This window comes from Calliopsis andreniformis, chromosome 5 (genome assembly GCF_051401765.1).
Source record: "Calliopsis andreniformis isolate RMS-2024a chromosome 5, iyCalAndr_principal, whole genome shotgun sequence".
NCBI lineage: Eukaryota > Metazoa > Arthropoda > Insecta > Hymenoptera > Andrenidae > Calliopsis > Calliopsis andreniformis.
Window position 1 is genome coordinate 17647122 of NC_135066.1, and position 17436 is coordinate 17664557.

Here is a 17436-nt window from a genome sequence, read left to right on the forward strand (position 1 = left end):
AATACAACCACCTAACTTTTGGAACATTCAAACCCTTTACCTCGTTTTTGATAAATATGCATACAATTACATGCATAATTGTCTAAAAAGTTTAACTGAACCAGCTTAACTCAAATAACTTCTCTGCTCGAATCTCTCGACATTTCGAAGCAGAGTCAATTATCAAAATTATTCCTCGAATGAACAGTAATGAGTGACAAAAGCGTTCCGAGACTATTCACAGAAATGTTTCTCCCCAGTGCTCAATATGAATCGGCAAAAAGCCAACGGAAAGACGGAAGACGAATAACTATTTATCACTTCCTTTTCGTGCCCTCATCTCCGATATGTTATCTCCTTTTTGCTCATCCTTGGACTTCTCTCCGTTATCTTTCCCTCGTCAGTCCCAAAGGCAGAGCGCGTGCTTAAAGAAGAGGCTCCCTTTATTTCTTATTCCATGATCTGCCGCAGCCAGCCCGCGCCTAACAAAGCGGCGAGGACACGTTGCTCCGTCAGGAATAAGAAAAACTTTGGCCCGTGTGCTTAATTTTCCTAATGGATTAGCCAGTGCTCGTTCGACGGTCTGCACCGCGAAAATGGAAAGACTGTAATTCACCTCGGTCTCAGCCGAGGGTGGGTGGCTGCTTCCATTCATCGCCTTCATTTTCTTACGCCGCCGTGTCGCAACCTGCTAGCGTTCCGCCTCTGCGTACATACACTTTTGCGCTTTATCTACGAAATCCAAAACCATCCATGTTGCGCAGCTGTACAAGGTGTCTGCGTATTAGTAAATATGTTCGTCGTTTCCTGTCTGCACGTTTTGTGTCAGGACGATAGCATGGGACGCGAAATGGCGGGGATTTTCTTAGACGGTAACCTCGATTGTCTTTAGTGGAGTGATTGAAGGAAAGGGGTGGAGATTTAAATAGTAACGAGATTTAAAAAGAGTTAAATAGTGGTGAAAAGGTGAAGCATAAGGCATTGAAATTGGCTGAGGTAATGCACAGGGTTTTGATGATAGTGACTGCTTATGGAAAAGTGACAGCATATTTTTGAGATATGTGTGTAGATGTAGTATTTGTTAATAGGGAGACACTATCTTTCAAGTTGGTAAATAGTGTATTTAGACATTATCTATTGAAGGATAAATGAGTGCTGAAAATCTGTATTTAAAATAAGATAACGAAACTAAAGAAGAAAACGAGGTGCTAGCTCTAAAAATTGAAGAACCTGGCGATACGAAAGTATCCCACTATCAATCCACAAAACGACTTTCTCATATAAAAATATGCCTTTGTATCTCTTTCTGAATGTCCTTTTACAACAATACATCCATTCATTTCACATATCCAGAGACTCAAATAATGATCAGTAAAACCGCGCGCTGGTGCTGCCTCAAAGAATTATCGTGTCCGACAATGGTCCCCGCAATATTGGCTTCGAATGGAAGTCCCCTGACAAAAATACAAGCGCCGCTACAGAATGGAAACGCTGAATTCGCGAAAGGAATCGTACAAAGGGTTTCTGCCGCGACTTTCTTGGCGAACTGACCCCGATGGGGCTCTATCAAACGTGGACAAAGCAAAAGGGCCGCAAATTGGCTCCGATGGTCCACGGCTTGTCCGTCCTTCGAGCAAATCAGCGCCGCGAGCTTACTGTCGTCGAATCAATATTTGCACCTCGCCACCCTCGCTCGCAGAGAGAGGCTGTTGTGCGAGGTCCGACTTGTTGGAATTAGAGAGAAGAAGGAAGGCAGAGGAGGAAGAAGCGTGAGGGCGAGCTGGAAACTCTGTGCGGTTGATCGCCCTAGAAATCGGTGGTAAACTGAATTAACCCACTGTTGACCTGCGACCGTATGTTACCAATGACTTTCCATTATGATGTTGGGACTCCTTGGGCACGGTCGATTATAAGCGAGCTCCCGTCGGGACGGAAAGCAGCTCACCTCGCGCGATTCGATAAATATACGATGGTTCGAAGGCTCGTGACTCAAACGCGTCAGGCTCGAGAGCTCTTCAGAACGTGCTGACAGGATGAACTTGTGTTTGCTTTGCGAAATTCCAAAGGAAAACAGGGGTCGGCGAAGAATGCGCGATAGATTTGAATTGAAAAATGCGGTAAATATAAAGTTGGAGTATTGGATAACATGCGAAAGAGAATTCTCCCTATTGAGGATTTTTGCAAGATGTATTCTTTTTGCTTTCGGAGAAGTAAGTACAGTTTTTAGAAGGAAAAGTCTTCTATTGAATAAGGTCTGTATAGAAACTTTATAAAAATTCAAGAAGTTCAAATCTCGAAAAATCATTTTTAATGCTACAGCTTCGTTAATTAATCGAATTCACAGACTATTCTACTGTGTAGAACTGGTACGGTTGCACCCGAGGCACATGTTGACATAGTAGTAACTTTCTTGCACAGAAATACTTAGGGGATACGACTATTCAATCAGTAGTTATAACCACTTCGGCCAATAATACGCTACGTCCGAAAGTGCTTATAAAATCAGGCGCTCCAATCTACTATAATCATAGAAATCAGAATTTGTTCCAAATGCAAGCTTACCAACTCTGTACAGTACACACTTGAAACTTAACAAAATCTAAGAGAAAATACCTCTCTCTATTTTCGAACTCGACCAACTGGTTACCCCTTTGACCGAATTCCTACTAGTCCACCCTATTTACCAAAATCTTACAGACCACCAGTTTCCTCCACCTCAAACGATCACGATACCCCGCTACCCGAAACTACCTTGGAAACGACACGCAGCAGCAAACACGACCAGCCATAGGAGCACCCTAACCACCCAGGAATCTCTGTGTCGTCCTCACACAAAGACTTCGAAGGTGGCCATGGAACAGCCCCCTAATGCCAGCGACACGGTCTCATGAACGGAACAGACGTAGGTGTCCGTTGATTGAGCGTAATCTGTTTTGTTAATTGCAGGGTCCGCAGAGTCCGATAGCTGCGGTCGCGTTGTGCTGCGTTCAGCATTACGAGGCAACTTGCCGTCAATTTCCGGATTTCTAGCCTCTCCTTCGCAAGCTTGCAACAACCTCGACCACAGCGGGTCCCTTATGGAGGGGAGGGTCAGCAGACAGGGAGGGTTCGGCGACGGGATAGGTTTGAGGGGCGGTTAACCGACTAATTGCAATACTGACGCGTCCAGTTCGTCTATTTGCGCAATTGCGATCATATCCATCGACCTTGCGTCACCTATCACGGGGCATAATAGGCGTGACCGATGCCCGCGGCGGGCCACGTGCGCGCGCTAATTGACCGTCAAACCCGGGCTTCAGCGTTTTTCCGCCAACCGTGGCCATTTTTCAAAAGCCACCCTCGCGCTGCCACAGGCCGTCGCGTCGGCGGCTGTTAGGGGAACGATGCCTCTTTTTTTTTTTGCCAACGAGTTTCGCCGACGCGCGTGAAAACGGCTAAGTTTTCAGCATTTATGCAAACCGACTTCGTTTTGTTTGACGTTGCGTTCCTACGACTGCTGCCACTGGCTGCCGGGAGACGTTTTTCGAACGATTGCGTCCCCTCGCCGCGACTGCTGGAGGACGATTTGAACGCCCAGCTTTTCAGGTATTTTTAAGTGAAATTGGGAGTAGAGAGGTGATTCTTCTGGAGAAGACTTTGGATACTTCACGTGCAGAAGTATTTGAAGTGTAAATGAGTTTGGTGTTTTTTAATTTCGGAAAATATTGTTTCACATTAAATGGATAAAGAAAGAGAAGGTTTCATCTATTCTTGGACGATTCTAATTGGATAATCAAGAGCTGTATGCTTGAACTCTAGCGCTCGAGTAATAGGGTCTCTAGAGACCCTGGATCATGAAAAACCTCCTTACCAATCACGAGCTACCCTACTCCTAGAGCTAATCTGGGAAGCATGAAATCTTGTTAAAGGTCATCGACTGTTGCCTTCGATAGAAAATGGTACATCGAATACCGTAAGCTCGATGTTCGATAAAGAGAACCTGGATGCCCTCTCCAATTATATTTTTCAATTTATTGTTCATTCCGATCGTACTCTTCTCCGTTAATCGGGTCGAACTGCTATTCAAGAACGAACTCGCGGCGGCAACTTGAAATTTACCGGATGTCCTCCTCTCCCCTCGTTCTTTTGTTTCTGTCAACGGTTAGAAGTTCGTTCCGCGGACGTCCCAGTTTCCCCGAGCTCCCCTTTTCCGCCTTACAGATAATACGAAAATAATCATCGCGGGTAACGAGAAAACTTCTCGATGCTTTGCTCGACTCGATAATGTAAATAACTTTGCGCCAGTCGAATTACAGAATCGCTGAGATACGCTGGCATTCAACTTGTGTTCCTAGGTTTCGTTCAATCAACGCTTGATGCGACGGCGGATAATTCAATCTTAGTTATAAATACAATCAAACACGTGAACTGTGTTTTTGCTAGGGTGACGTAATCATGTACTTTCCATTGTTCAAATAAGTTGTGAAACCTCTTTTCGAACAATTTTTAGCCTTCTCCTACAGTAGGATTTTGATTAATCCAATTAACACGAAACTTAAATCTGAGGGAGCAATTTTAAGTAAAAAAGAATGCGAATAATTGCCACTTCTCAACGCAGGAAAAAATCTCAAAATTAAAACCTTACTATTAATTATAAAAAAGGGAAGTTCTCTTTTCCTTAAATTTCCTATCTACCATAATTTTCACTCTCAAGTATATTAAGGTCTCTAAATATACTTCTTCTATAACCTACGATTGTCTCCATAGAACAGAACACTTGCAGAAAACGTTGGCAGAAAGTCGTTAAATGGAATTTTCTTAATTAACTATGGATTCGACGTCCGTCAGAGACTTCCATCAAGCATCAGAGACTAGGAAGTCACTCACCTGTGGTGTACATGGCGACACCTTTCAGGGTCACTGGCTCCAGGATAGCAGGCTCGCTCCTCCCCTTGGCATTAATCGCGTAGAGAAAAAGTCGATAGCTCCTTCCTGTCGTTAGGCCTGCCACCTCGAAAGTCGCCCCGTTTGGACTGAATGGGACGGTTTTGTTCAGCAAAATTGGACCACCTTCCTCGTCAGCGACCACCTCCAGCTGGTAGTTGTAAATTGGAAGACCGCCGTCGTATCCGTCCAAACAGCGAACTAACAAACCGGTGCCAGACTTTGCGCCGAGCTCTTCTGCATCCAACGGCGCGGACATTTCTGTGGCGCTGCAGTTGTGAAGAGCGTATGGTCGGCCCGCGGCTATTACCTGAACAAGCCAACATTCGTATTTGACAGAACAGTGGGGAGAATTTTCCTGGCATTTAAAGAAAAATGTTACACCTCTGATACGCGATCTAGATTCAAGCCTGATAAGAGGTGCATTATTCTAAAGTAATTATTTTGTATTTTCAGCTGTTCATTGAATGCACTTTGTGTATAACTGTCGGTTCAATTCATATGTAATGTAACAGTTCTCTACATGGTGGTACATGTGTGAGGCACTTAATGTTAGGCGGTAACTACGGTTAGACTGAATAGATCTATGCAACTATCATGAGGCATTGGGTTGACTGAATTAATTGACGGAGGCCGATTGATCGAACAGATCAAAGCTGTCATGTATCAGTGTAGAAGCGTTCATTAATATAAGTATTTATGGATGTGGAGCATGTGTAACATTGAAAAGGTAATTGTGTAGTTTAATGTGGTTTATTGATTATATACTAATTACTAATTGATTGGTACCTACGTTTTTGAAAGTAAAATTTTGAAATCTTTGGGAAATAGGTTACTTCCAGTTGAGATGATCTATTTTTTAAATGTATCGAAAAGTTTACTATATTTGATGAACTATGACTAAACGAGGAGAATGTCCATCAGATATTTATCTTGACCGACCATTTACCATTTTCCATTTTCGAAGAAATTCGATTCCGAGCCATTAAAAGCAATTCTGTGTTTGCACGTCCAATCTGCAATGACTGCTATGGCGTTCGAATAACGTATCAGCGGAATGGTGTCGGTATTTCTGTCTAATCGAACCAATTCGTCGTTCTGATTTTTCCACCTATATCGTAATCTACCTTCCAAACTGTATACATATCCACTCAAGGTGTCGCAACGCATACACTTTTATTAAGTAATTTAAAATTTTTAACGTATTTTTGTATTTTTGTATTTTTACTTTTTTTGATAAAAGGACGAGGAAGGTTCATACATTTCAATGATTTATTAAATTACTAATGATAATTTAGTGCTATGGTTATTTTGAAAAAATTGAATAAATTATAGTTTGCGTATGAAGAATGGAAGAAAAGCAGGAAAGAAAACATTTTTATATTTAATGAAAATAATTAATTTAATAGATGGCTGCAGGAATTCAGCTTACACTTTGTCGAAACATTAATTAAATCAAAAGTATTACTGTCATGTACCAGCATTATCGGTAGATTATACATCAAGAGAATTCTAGTACATCCTTCATTATCTATTAGTCAAAAGAGATTAGTCTGTCTTTACATACAGAAGCAAGATTAATATTAATGTAATCGTGTTCAAAACTGAAATTTAAGCTCATAATGTTCCTTTGAAATTATCATATTAACAATTATTGTTACTATTCATGTCCAGTTGGAAATAGCAAACAGACAAATGTAATTAGAATTAAAAGATTCAGGATATTATAAAAATAATTCTAATTAGAAGAAAAATATTTCAACAAAAAGTTGAAAGTTTATATTGAATGTGAAGACCTTTCTTCCTAACGTCGAATTACAGCTTTCTGCTATGACAAGTAAATACCTGGATTGTACCAAAGCGAGTTGAAACACTCACCAAAAAATTGGATACGTCTAGTATAGTAATAAAATAGCAACTCCTCCATTTTTTCAGTACAACTAGTCCTTCTCTTGTTTCTACCAATATCGCTTTCCTGCTCGAAAAATAAAATCACGTATCAAGTTTCATTTTTTCCAGCTCATTCGTCCAGGATATTGTAACTCGCACACACAGTAACACCGACATAATTCCGAAAATGGTCAAATCGTGTTCATGCACAAAACGTACAAGTTCGTCGAAAACTCAAAGTCGAATTTTTCAGTTCATCCCTGCGCCACGTGTTAGATGGAAGAAATAGAAAAAAAGGTAAAAAGTAAATTCCCGGACCGAAATAAAAGAGCTAACAGAGGAAAGGCTTTCTCCAAATTACAGTGGCCACTCTCGCACAGCGCAGCACCCTTAAATTTTATAAAGCATGCAACCAAAATGAAAAGAAAAAGGGAAAAAGAGAACCATATCCTCTTTAGATCTAATGAAAATTAATTTTCTTTATTATTCCATTTTGCAAGATTCATTCCATGCAGCAAATAAATGCGATAGTAAAATAACAAAATTAATTTCGTAACAATTCTAATTTTCTGATGATGAATTTCGTCAAAGTCTGATATCCAGTACCATTCATAATTAATTAATTACCAAGAGTATAACAATTTCCAGTTTAATTTCTATCATACAGCCTTCCTTAAAGAAATAACTTTATTCCAAGTATCACTAAAATCTAGAAAAAGTGTTCTAATCTTCAACAACAACCGAGACTCTCACACTGTATCTTCAATAAAATCTCGCTAAATTTCCAGCCTCTATACTGATCATCACAGTAGCTCTACAAATTATAAAACGGTAGCGTATGTAACAATCAGAAGTGGCAGCGAGGCAAGCTGTCGCGGGTGTGCACGAGGAATAAGGGGCATTTACCTGGAAGAGGCAGGGCGCTCGTTGCTTGCCAACCTGGTTGCTCGCCCAGCACGCCACCGTCCCATAGTCCATTTCCGTAGCTGGCGTATAGTTCAGCTTCGCCCCGTGGAACTGTTGGTAGTCCTTCAGGCTTTCGGCAACGGATGGTGTCCCGGGCGCTGGCACGTGAGAGTAACGAGAATGAGAGACCTCCACCAGCTCTCCGGAATTATTGAATGTCCAGTGGAAAGTCAACGGTGCCGGATGACTCTCCACGGAACAAACCAAGGATACGGTTTCCTGCTTCAGGGCGCCCACCACTACCTCGCTCCTGCCCTCCTTACACACTGGCGTGTCTGCAAATGCGCAACATGCTTTCTGTTTTCACAATTTCATCATGAATTTTTGAGAAGATTGCAAATTGGTTCTAGTAACGTATAGTGTAATGGTTAATTAGGGTTATTTAACTCTTCCAAGAGGAAGCTGAGGAGCTAATTTGGGATAAGTTCAGCAGTTTGTTATCATATTTTTATGAGTGGTCTGCGGGTAATTAGGTAAAGTTTTATGAATGGATTAGGTTCGTGATGACTTGATTCTTCTTCAGATGCAATGGATTTCATTTGATCAGTTTGTAGATAAGGAACTCTAAAGTTTAATTACAGTTTTGGAGAGTTTAGGGAGTTTCCTGATCTTTGGAATTTCTTAATTTTGGAATGGAATCCTTAGATATGGGAAAATCCAGGAAATAAAGGAAGAGAAGTGTGTGCATTAACAGCAAATACGATGTTGCCTACCCGATGCGAGTACACGAATGTTCTAAAGAGAGAAACACAAATGGAAACTTGGATTGGCAATCAGTGACGCAGGGCGGAACTCTAGTAACTTCAAATTCTCGAGGACTAGCTTAAGGAGGGCTCGAAATTCTCCCTAACAAGTTCTAAGCAGCGAATATATGACTTGTACTCTCGTGTACTCGCCACTTATTTAGTTTGCGCAACACTTTTAGATCTTCAGAGCACACGAGCGAAATTCTAACGTCAAAACAGGACGGCGTTATTAATCGACGTAAAATTGTATTCTATCGTTATCGAGCGGCCAGTATAGCTCGAAGCCATACGGTACAACATAAACTGAAACGGTCACTTGGATCCAATTGACCTAATACGAGGATAAGCTGGACGATGTAGTCCCATTACGTTTGCAGTTGCTTCTATGAATGCCTGCGTAGACATCGCAGAACTGTTATTTAACCGATTCGATTGTAACTAAGCACTTGTGAGTCAATTACCTACCTACTGTTTCACTATATTTGGCTCCCGCAAATTAATTTCAGGTGAATGCACTATCGTTGGAATATGATTTTAAGAGAGTCAGAGATCTTCAAGTCAGGAAATTGTACTACTTACTCTTCTAATTATATTCAGATAATTCCATTATAAAAATCTAAGTATTATAAAAATTGAAATCTACGGTAGAAGCTACTTTTTTTCCTTACGTTCTACAGAGTATCCAGGAAAAGTTGAAAATAGGTATTCTATTCTAGAATTAAAATGAGAAATTTCTATTTTAATATTATTTCTCTGCTGCTTGTTTAAGTAAGAAAGGTATTGTGCCTTTAAATCTACATTTTTCGGTTAACACTCGGTACAATAATTTCACAACTGCATCCCCTAAAAATCCCTCAAAGGCTGAATGTACAATCAGCCCCTATTCATGCCACAGAGGTAAGATACTAGAGGCTCGATCAGCAGAAATGTGGAAGTTTCGTAACAATAAGGAAACTTTCAGACTTTAGAATCCTTGCTCAGCTAGTCGACCGATTCGTGCGCGTTTCCTTCCGTCTAGGATCCCGATAGCCCCAACAATTACCGCTGCTCTCTTAAAAAGGGAACTTCTCAAACGGGATTCGCTTCAAAAGCCCTCTGAAGACCCCCGTGTTCCGCGGGAGCAAATTTGTTTGACCATTCGACGCGGGAAAATTGATTACTCTCACAAAACGGCGCGATCTTGCAAAGGTCTGTGCCCTCAAGGAAAAACCAATTTCCACCGCTTTTCACGAACAAAAGCGACAGAAGGATCGCAGCGGGTGCGCGTAGGGGACGAGACACGTGCAATATCCAAATGTGATTCTGGCGTCGCGAAACGGAAGAAGAAGCTTGACACCGTTCGAGACCCTATTCGATCGATTGCGTAATAGGAAGTCCCCTTGACATCGGTATTTGCGATAGGCCACGGTACACGGAAATACCAAATGGCACGAGAGATGATTTACGACGAAAGCTAGGGATGAACGAGGCAGCCCTGTTTCAATCTGATGCGTTTGATGCACTGCCGAATTAATTACTAATACGAGAAGTCGGCGATACTGGCGGATGGCTTTCGTATCGGCAGCCATCGACGTATCGTCAGCCACGCGTTTGTCGATTTAGAGCGCGGGCATACTGCACGAGCACTCATTAGGACGCATTATCAGATGCTTCAAACTAACTACTACACATCTAACGCTCTCCTACGGGCTTGATGCATGTTGCCACGCACGAAGGATGGAACGATCTCTTTGGACTGAGCACGTGTAAGTACATTTTGGCATCGTTTCGTGGAGTTAGTTTACGTTAAACGGAGTTGCTCCAGTGTTACAATTCAATTTGGGAGGCTTTGGGTGGTGCATGAAATTCAGCAGGATGAGACACACTTTTATTTAATATGATGTTGTTCCTCAGATTTGGATTTCAGAAATGGGAGCATATAAACAAAATGTTTTTAAATTTTATAAATTGAATATTTGACCACTTGCTGGAAATCCTGAAATTTAGAATACATAAGTATTTTCTTACTTGAATATTTGAATACCTATTTCGGTGTTTGGAAACTTAAATACTTGAAAAAGTTTACATAGAATATTTGAATATTACCAAGCACCTCTACATGTATGTACGTGCTCCAAAGTTAATTAGGATAAAGAGGGTGTAGTAACTTGTGCACGAGCTTAGAATAACTTTAAAAATAAAGTTATGCCCAAGTTCGGAAGCTCCCGCGAATTAAAAATTCAGATGCCGCCTATGGAAGCTGAATACAAAATCTTATAGCAATAAGTCCCATGAATATATTTGAAAAGTTGAAAATCTGCAAACCTAATTTATTCAGCGCTATGCAGGCGTATCAGATCTCTAGGAAGCGATCCAGTGTTACGCGCATGACTCTAATCTCCCCCGTTCAGCAACAGAACATCAGAATCCAGAGGTTTTTAGTCGGGATTGGAGGGTGGCGGAGAGGCAATCTTCGAAATTCTTGAGTGACTCTACTGGGATCAGTGTCAGCGATGAACGAGGGTCGGGAGGTTTAAAACATCACGATGGATTCGCGGTTCGCTTTAGTTCAGCGAGCTTCCGTCGCACCCCTGGCCTAGCTTAGCACATTGCCGGGCCGCGTTCACCTACACATGAATATTCAGCCGCGCTTTACATACACTGAATATGCATCGTAGTCCTTCCTTCCCTCTTAGGTCATTTACAAGATGCAGATACGCCGGGGCACCACCACGTCTACCAACCATTCTAATAGAATAACTCGCGCTGTGTGTTTTACAGAAAACCTGGACACCAATTCTCACCCTCTCGTCTTTTTCCCCCACCCTTGGCTGACACCCTCTCGAGCCCTTTCTTCCGCTGATTCACCGGCAAAGCGACCAAGGACTCTTCAAACCCGATTCCCAGTACGCGTACTCGGGCTGCTACTACTTGCCATCGATTAAGTAATTATCGAGGACTCGAGGTGAGAGCTGGCAAATTAGAGAATTGGCCCGGGAATATCAAGCCTGAGCTGCAATTCTATTCGCGGTCTGCTCCGTTGTTCTTGTGATTAACGACGGCCAACGAGGGATCCGCGATTAGACTTAACGGGGCGCTTTTGTGCCACTTCTGGGGGACAGGGGACTTCGCCATTATTCGGGCTACTTTTTGCTTCGTCTTTTTATTGGTTATTCTTACTGATACTTCGTGGAGTTGTGGGTCGCTTTGAAGTAGATAAAAAATAGAGGAAGTTGCTTCGGAGCAGATAGAAAATAGAGAGAGGGATCACTGGTGAATCATTGATCCTTTAAAGATGTCTAGTGATCAGATACAAGTTAAATCCTAATTTTACATAGTGTTAAAGAATCGCTGATAGTCACTGATCAGTACATTCTCTTGAGAGAAATCCTTCGAAAGAGGTGAAATCGTGTTTGGAACGAGTGGTCGACATGTTTACAGAGAGACAAAGGCACTTATGGCTAGAACTGATGGAACTAATGATGCAGTTATGATCAAATAGAGTTTGAAGAGGATTGTGAAAGTTAATAGAAGGTATGCAGACTCACACATTATTTGAAGAGTCACCGGGTTGCTGGCGGTTTTCCCCTCGCTGTTGGCAGCGAGACAAGTGTAATCACCGGCGGAATATCGGGTTATGCCTTGTAGAACCAGAGAATAATCGCTGAGGACGATACCAGCGGTGCCATTGTTCTTCAGCTCTTTACCCTAGAACAAACAGTGTCACTTTGTTAGGAAACATCTTCCCGAAATTCTCAATATTTATAATTTTTTAAATAGAAACATAAGAAACTAACTTTGTTATTAACATAACGGCAGCATCCGGACATCGAAAAAATATTCAATAAATTAATATTCTTCTTCTATTTGTGGCCTAGATTTAGGACCAATAAGCTACTCATCGATCGATTACGAAGCTAATAAACTGAATACTGGAACTTACATCTTTGAACCAGGCAAGCTTGTACACCTTCGGGTTAGCCCTAACCGAGCACTCGAAATAGACGTCGTCACCCTCTTTGATTTCATCTGGTTTCAAGGTCTCGCCCATCTTCAGAGTCACCACTGGTTGATATTGCACGTCCAGCCTCCACTTGTCTTCTAAAGCGCTGGCAGGAATGAAAGGGTTCTCGGCGCGACACGTCAGGTATTTGCCATCGTCGTCTATGCTTGGCACGAAGCTCAGAATACTCAGAGTCTGATTATTCTCTAGCGCGAACTGGAAAATAATATGAACGTAATCGTCTCATTAATTCATTTCTAAATTTCATAGCTCTATAATTAATTAAATAGAAGAGGAGAAAATGGTTTGAAGGAATATTTTTCGTATTAAATATCAATATCTCTACACAAAAGTATTCGACGTTATAGTGGATTATTAGTTATTAAGAGTGTGCTTCAACAGCAAGTGAAATGTGTCTGACTTGATTTATTCTACTGATTCGTTCTCCTGATACCGTTTTGTCTGACCTCTACCAGTAGAATAAGCCTTGAGTCAGACACACAGTTTCTGTAACAATTAATAACTACGTATTAAAGTCTCCAAAACAATTTCATCATTCTTGATTTTCGTTCTGTTTCGATACGTTCAATTACCCCTAAAAATTTCCTGCCTGCCTATTGCAAGGCACCTTGCAAGATGCACATATTCTATATTTTCTAAAAATTAAATCTAATTCAAAATAGTCGAACGCATTGAAAAATTGCAATGAATGGTCTCTCAATGGTTCAAATATGAAAACATCAGAAGTCGAGCGCGACAACGAATGGATTTGACACAGTGGCCCGGTAGCAGGCGAACAATTTGTCACGCGTTTAATATGAAAATCAATTCGCCGGCGGTACGCAACGCCGCAGAAGAGGGATGCGAAAATAAAGGGACAAGACGAGATTAACGATTTTTCGGGATTTATGATGCACTCGCTTGGAATTCAGAAAAATAGGCGGCTGGCTGTAGAGACAGCTCGCCGACTATCTCCCCCTTTGCGACCGTTCTTTCTGTTTCTCTTTATCCCGTTCCCTAACCTTCCGTTTCCGCGATGTCATTTTAATGATAGCGCCACCAGGCATACGTATCGGAAGAGCCCGCATATCCGCACCAGTATCGCGAATACGATGAATGGAAGTAACAGTTCGTCAGGATGAATGTCGCGTCGACGTCCCCCTCTTTGCTCCCCCCTCTTCCTTTCTCTCCCCGTTTCTCCTCTCCTTTTTACATCGCCGCTACCCCTCCCTGTCCCTTTGCATTTCGCTGTGCCCGCCACACCGACAGGGGCTCCCTCATTTTTCCACCCCCTCGCAAAGCCTCAATACATAGCGCGCTTTTGGTCCGCCTCGTTGCGACGCGATCGAATTTCCCGATAAAGCTCCACGGACAGTCCGACAGTGGCGTCGATATATCCTGCTGGGAGATTATACACTGACCATCGCGATGCAAGCCGACGGGTGTGTGCGGAGACCGAAAGTTACCCACGCAGAAATTGCAGACCTCTCTTCCGAGAGGAATACAAAATAAATCAGATCCTTCGTGCTGCGCTTCATAACGCTCTGACGACTTTATAACGCGCAGGAGCACGGTTAGACCTGGCCACTCTGTTTGCTTCTCGTCTTTTCTACATATAGCTAAATCCAGGCAAGAATTATGAACGGGCAAATTTTGTGGATTGTTTTTTCAGCATTCGTGGATTAATCTTTTATGAAAATTGAGTTTGCTTAGCAAGTAGTAGGTACTTTTTTATGGAAGAGGTTAATTAATTAATTAAGCATTGAGTGATTAAATGGTACAGTGTACTTTAATTAAATGGTAATCAAATATTACTGTGACTAGTAATGAGTGAAATCAATATAATTGTAATTATTGCTGATACTGATTATGATTTACATGTATTTGTGTGAAATACGGAAGTTAATGATACAATTGACGAAAGGTACGTTAGAAGTAGAAAAGGAAGGTAAGATTTTCTGTGATTGATCAAGAGGAATAAACGAGAGTTAAAGAAGGAACGTCTGGCGAATCTGTGCGGTTATTTCGCCGGCTTGAAGCAAAGTGTTCTACCGAATCGATCGAAACGAGAACGAAAAAACCGATGGAGAACTAGACCGCTTGCCGGAAAAACGAAATAACTTCATTGCTTCAACTTTCCGACGAATCGTCGTAAACTACGGAAACTCGTAGTAGCTTCGATTTCGAGAATTTTTCTTAGAATCGTGTTGCGAACTGGTCTGACACTTGCCCTCGACGCTTCAATCTAGTTTTGAATGCGAAAAGCTAAGTTGATTTACGAAGAACCTTGTTTTTCCTTGGAAATGAAAAATTCACGGATTCGTACTTGCTAGAACTTTTAAAGCGTTTTAAAATGTCTTGTAGAAAAAGACATGAAAAATAGAGAAAGACAATTTAGCATTAAATAAAATAACAAACTTAAATGAGAGTACCAACCCTTGACTATTAATTTTTTATAATTCGACTGATAGTTATTCAGTTCAGTGATTTTTCATGAATTAAATGAAGAATTGTTTTTCAGTATCCTTAACTTACTTATCCCTTTACATGTCGCTTATTTTTTACATAATTTAATATTCGCTTATTAATGCATAATTTAATTATTTTCTAATACAATAAATCTGATATTTATTTTCTAATGCTTATCTCTCGAGTTTAGAATACTTCCTACTTCTACTACAAATACACGTGTCCGGTGAATGCTAGTGGAAGCTACTAACTGTTGACAGAACTTACATTCTGCGCCATCTTCTTAATCTGTTTGTTTGCCTTCCACCAAGTAATTACTGCATCTGGCCTGGAACCACTCGTCCTGCATTCCACCTCGTAGTTCTTGTCTGCGGAAACGTGAGACTCCTTCGTCAAAATCTGCACGACCAGCGGTCTCACTGCAAAAGCAAACAGAAGATCCCGTAGAGGATGAGATCGATAAGAAGCTACAGCAAAACATAGCAACGTTTCCTCGTACTGGCAGAACAACTCTGTTGATTACTGCTCTTCGCGAAAGTGCATGGATGACTTTAAGTTTCTTCCTCTGCAAATATGGGTTTAGTTCTAATGAACTAATATAAACATCAGTTCACAGAGAATTTTTTAATTTTAATATAATTGTCAAAATACTGCATGCACCTATTAGAAGTCAGAAGGTCGATTAAATGTCATTTGAGAATATTCACATGATCCATATGACGAAAGAACAAAAGGGGAACATAGAGACACGACAAAACAAGTGGAAGAAGGCATCTGTGGTCAGACATGCTCAGAAATACTGTAAACGAAACTACAAGTATTTCTCCACAATTTTTTAATTCAAAATCGCTTAAAAATAATTTCTACTACAAGCTATTCGTCTCAACAGAAAATTAGGAGCAGTTTACAACTCTATTTTTCATCATTTCTGACTCACCTAAATTTCTTTATGTCGATAAGTTTGGAAGCGTATATTCATTGTTCCGAGAGCAGTGCGCATTTAGGACTCTCACATAAGGTGCTCCAACGTAATTAACAATTTTATGGAGTCATAAAATGATTTACTGCAATCGACAAAGTATGAAAAAGAAGAAGTGGCGACGGAGTACTCGCGTATCAAAATCTCGTAAAGAATACCCGACTTGTCGAGGTCATTATAGAGCATATCATATGCCCGACTTGCACCTACTCGCAAAAACAAATTTTCCCTCTGAACAACTTAACTTTAACTAACTTACGCGAACACCACCACTTCCGAACTTATCCTCTTTGCGCCGTCGTTCGCGAAAACTGCAAATTATTCCAGCGCACCGTCGTCATTTTCGTCGCGCGGATAACACGAATGGTTCCTCGGGACCATGAGACGTGAATGTCTGATTTCGCAAGAGAGTACAACGGGATTTGCATTTAGTCTGGTTTTTGCAGTGTAACAAATCCAAAAGAATAGAGATAGGACGACGTTGAATTATTTGTTACGAAATATATCGCAGTAGTACTTCGCTCGGGATTTCAGTGCAGTCGTGAATTATTTAAAAACATTAAAATTAGCTTGTACACTGGATTTTAATTTTATAATACCTTCAATGTACTTCACCGAAAATACCACTTCCACTTTATTTGAGAAAAATATCAAACAGTTTCATACTTTGAATAGAATTTTTTCTAAGCCATTTATCTAAACGAACATTGACGTACGTCACGTCGTGAAGCTGCTATAAATTGTTAACTAGTCTATAAAAGAGTTGCAACACTCCCTAAAACAACGGTCACGACTGAGGGAGAAGTTCCTTCAAGAGAGCAGAAACAACGTTGAAAGCTGTAGAAATGAGACGGAAATTTGGAGACTGCTCGGTCGGCGTAGAACGTTCTGGGAGAAGCACGTTGCTTGTAAGCAGGGTTAAGGAGATTCTTTCGAGACGTTTACGGCTGCGTAAACGAACAAGAGAGGGTTGAAGAAGTCCGTTGCCGTGTTACGCGAAAGAACCTCTTCAAATCCTGTCGGCACGGCGAGGCGATAAATCTCAATTATTTAATTTCTTGACTAGAGGAAAACATTCAGCCTCGTGCTTCGTGGGCAACGCGAACGATTCAAGAGAATGATGCTTTGCATAGAAATGAAGGACAGAATGAAAGGACCCCGCTGTTGAAATGCTGGAGGACTTGTGTAAAATATCACGAATGGAGCTTTGTGACCGTAAATTTATGCGATAGACATTACATTTAGAGAAAAATTCCTGGGAATAAAAAGCAGAGATTGACAAAATTGCATGCGAATACATTTTTATAATAAATTAAAAAGAGATTTATCCGAGTAATTTATGCCAGCGAAGAGTTTTTATTCGAAATAAATATTTGGGATTAATGTTTAACTTTGGCACGGGTGAGAAATAGAAGTTCTGTGTTTTTTAAAATTTGACGTTGAAATTGTACTCACGAGATACGATCAATTACATTCCTTTGACAATGAAATATGCTTATCGC

The 17436-nt window shown here is 41.1% G+C and overlaps 1 protein-coding gene across 3 annotated transcripts in view; it reads right to left on the bottom strand.

The window, feature by feature from the left end:
• Window positions 1–17436, bottom strand: part of LOC143178792 (nephrin) — a 128456-nt gene that overhangs the window by 14304 nt on the left and 96716 nt on the right. For all 3 annotated transcript variants that reach the window (XR_013001852.1, XM_076377640.1, XM_076377641.1), the window contains exons 5-9: window positions 15223–15374; window positions 12427–12702; window positions 12032–12191; window positions 7699–8033; window positions 4846–5212 (exon numbers count right to left, since the gene is read on the bottom strand). Coding sequence is in view for 2 of the 3 variants with exons in the window: in XM_076377640.1 (XP_076233755.1) it covers window positions 4846–5212; window positions 7699–8033; window positions 12032–12191; window positions 12427–12702; window positions 15223–15374 (1290 nt within the window). In the remaining variant the exon portion in view is untranslated. The remainder of the gene's footprint in view (window positions 1–4845; window positions 5213–7698; window positions 8034–12031; window positions 12192–12426; window positions 12703–15222; window positions 15375–17436) is intronic.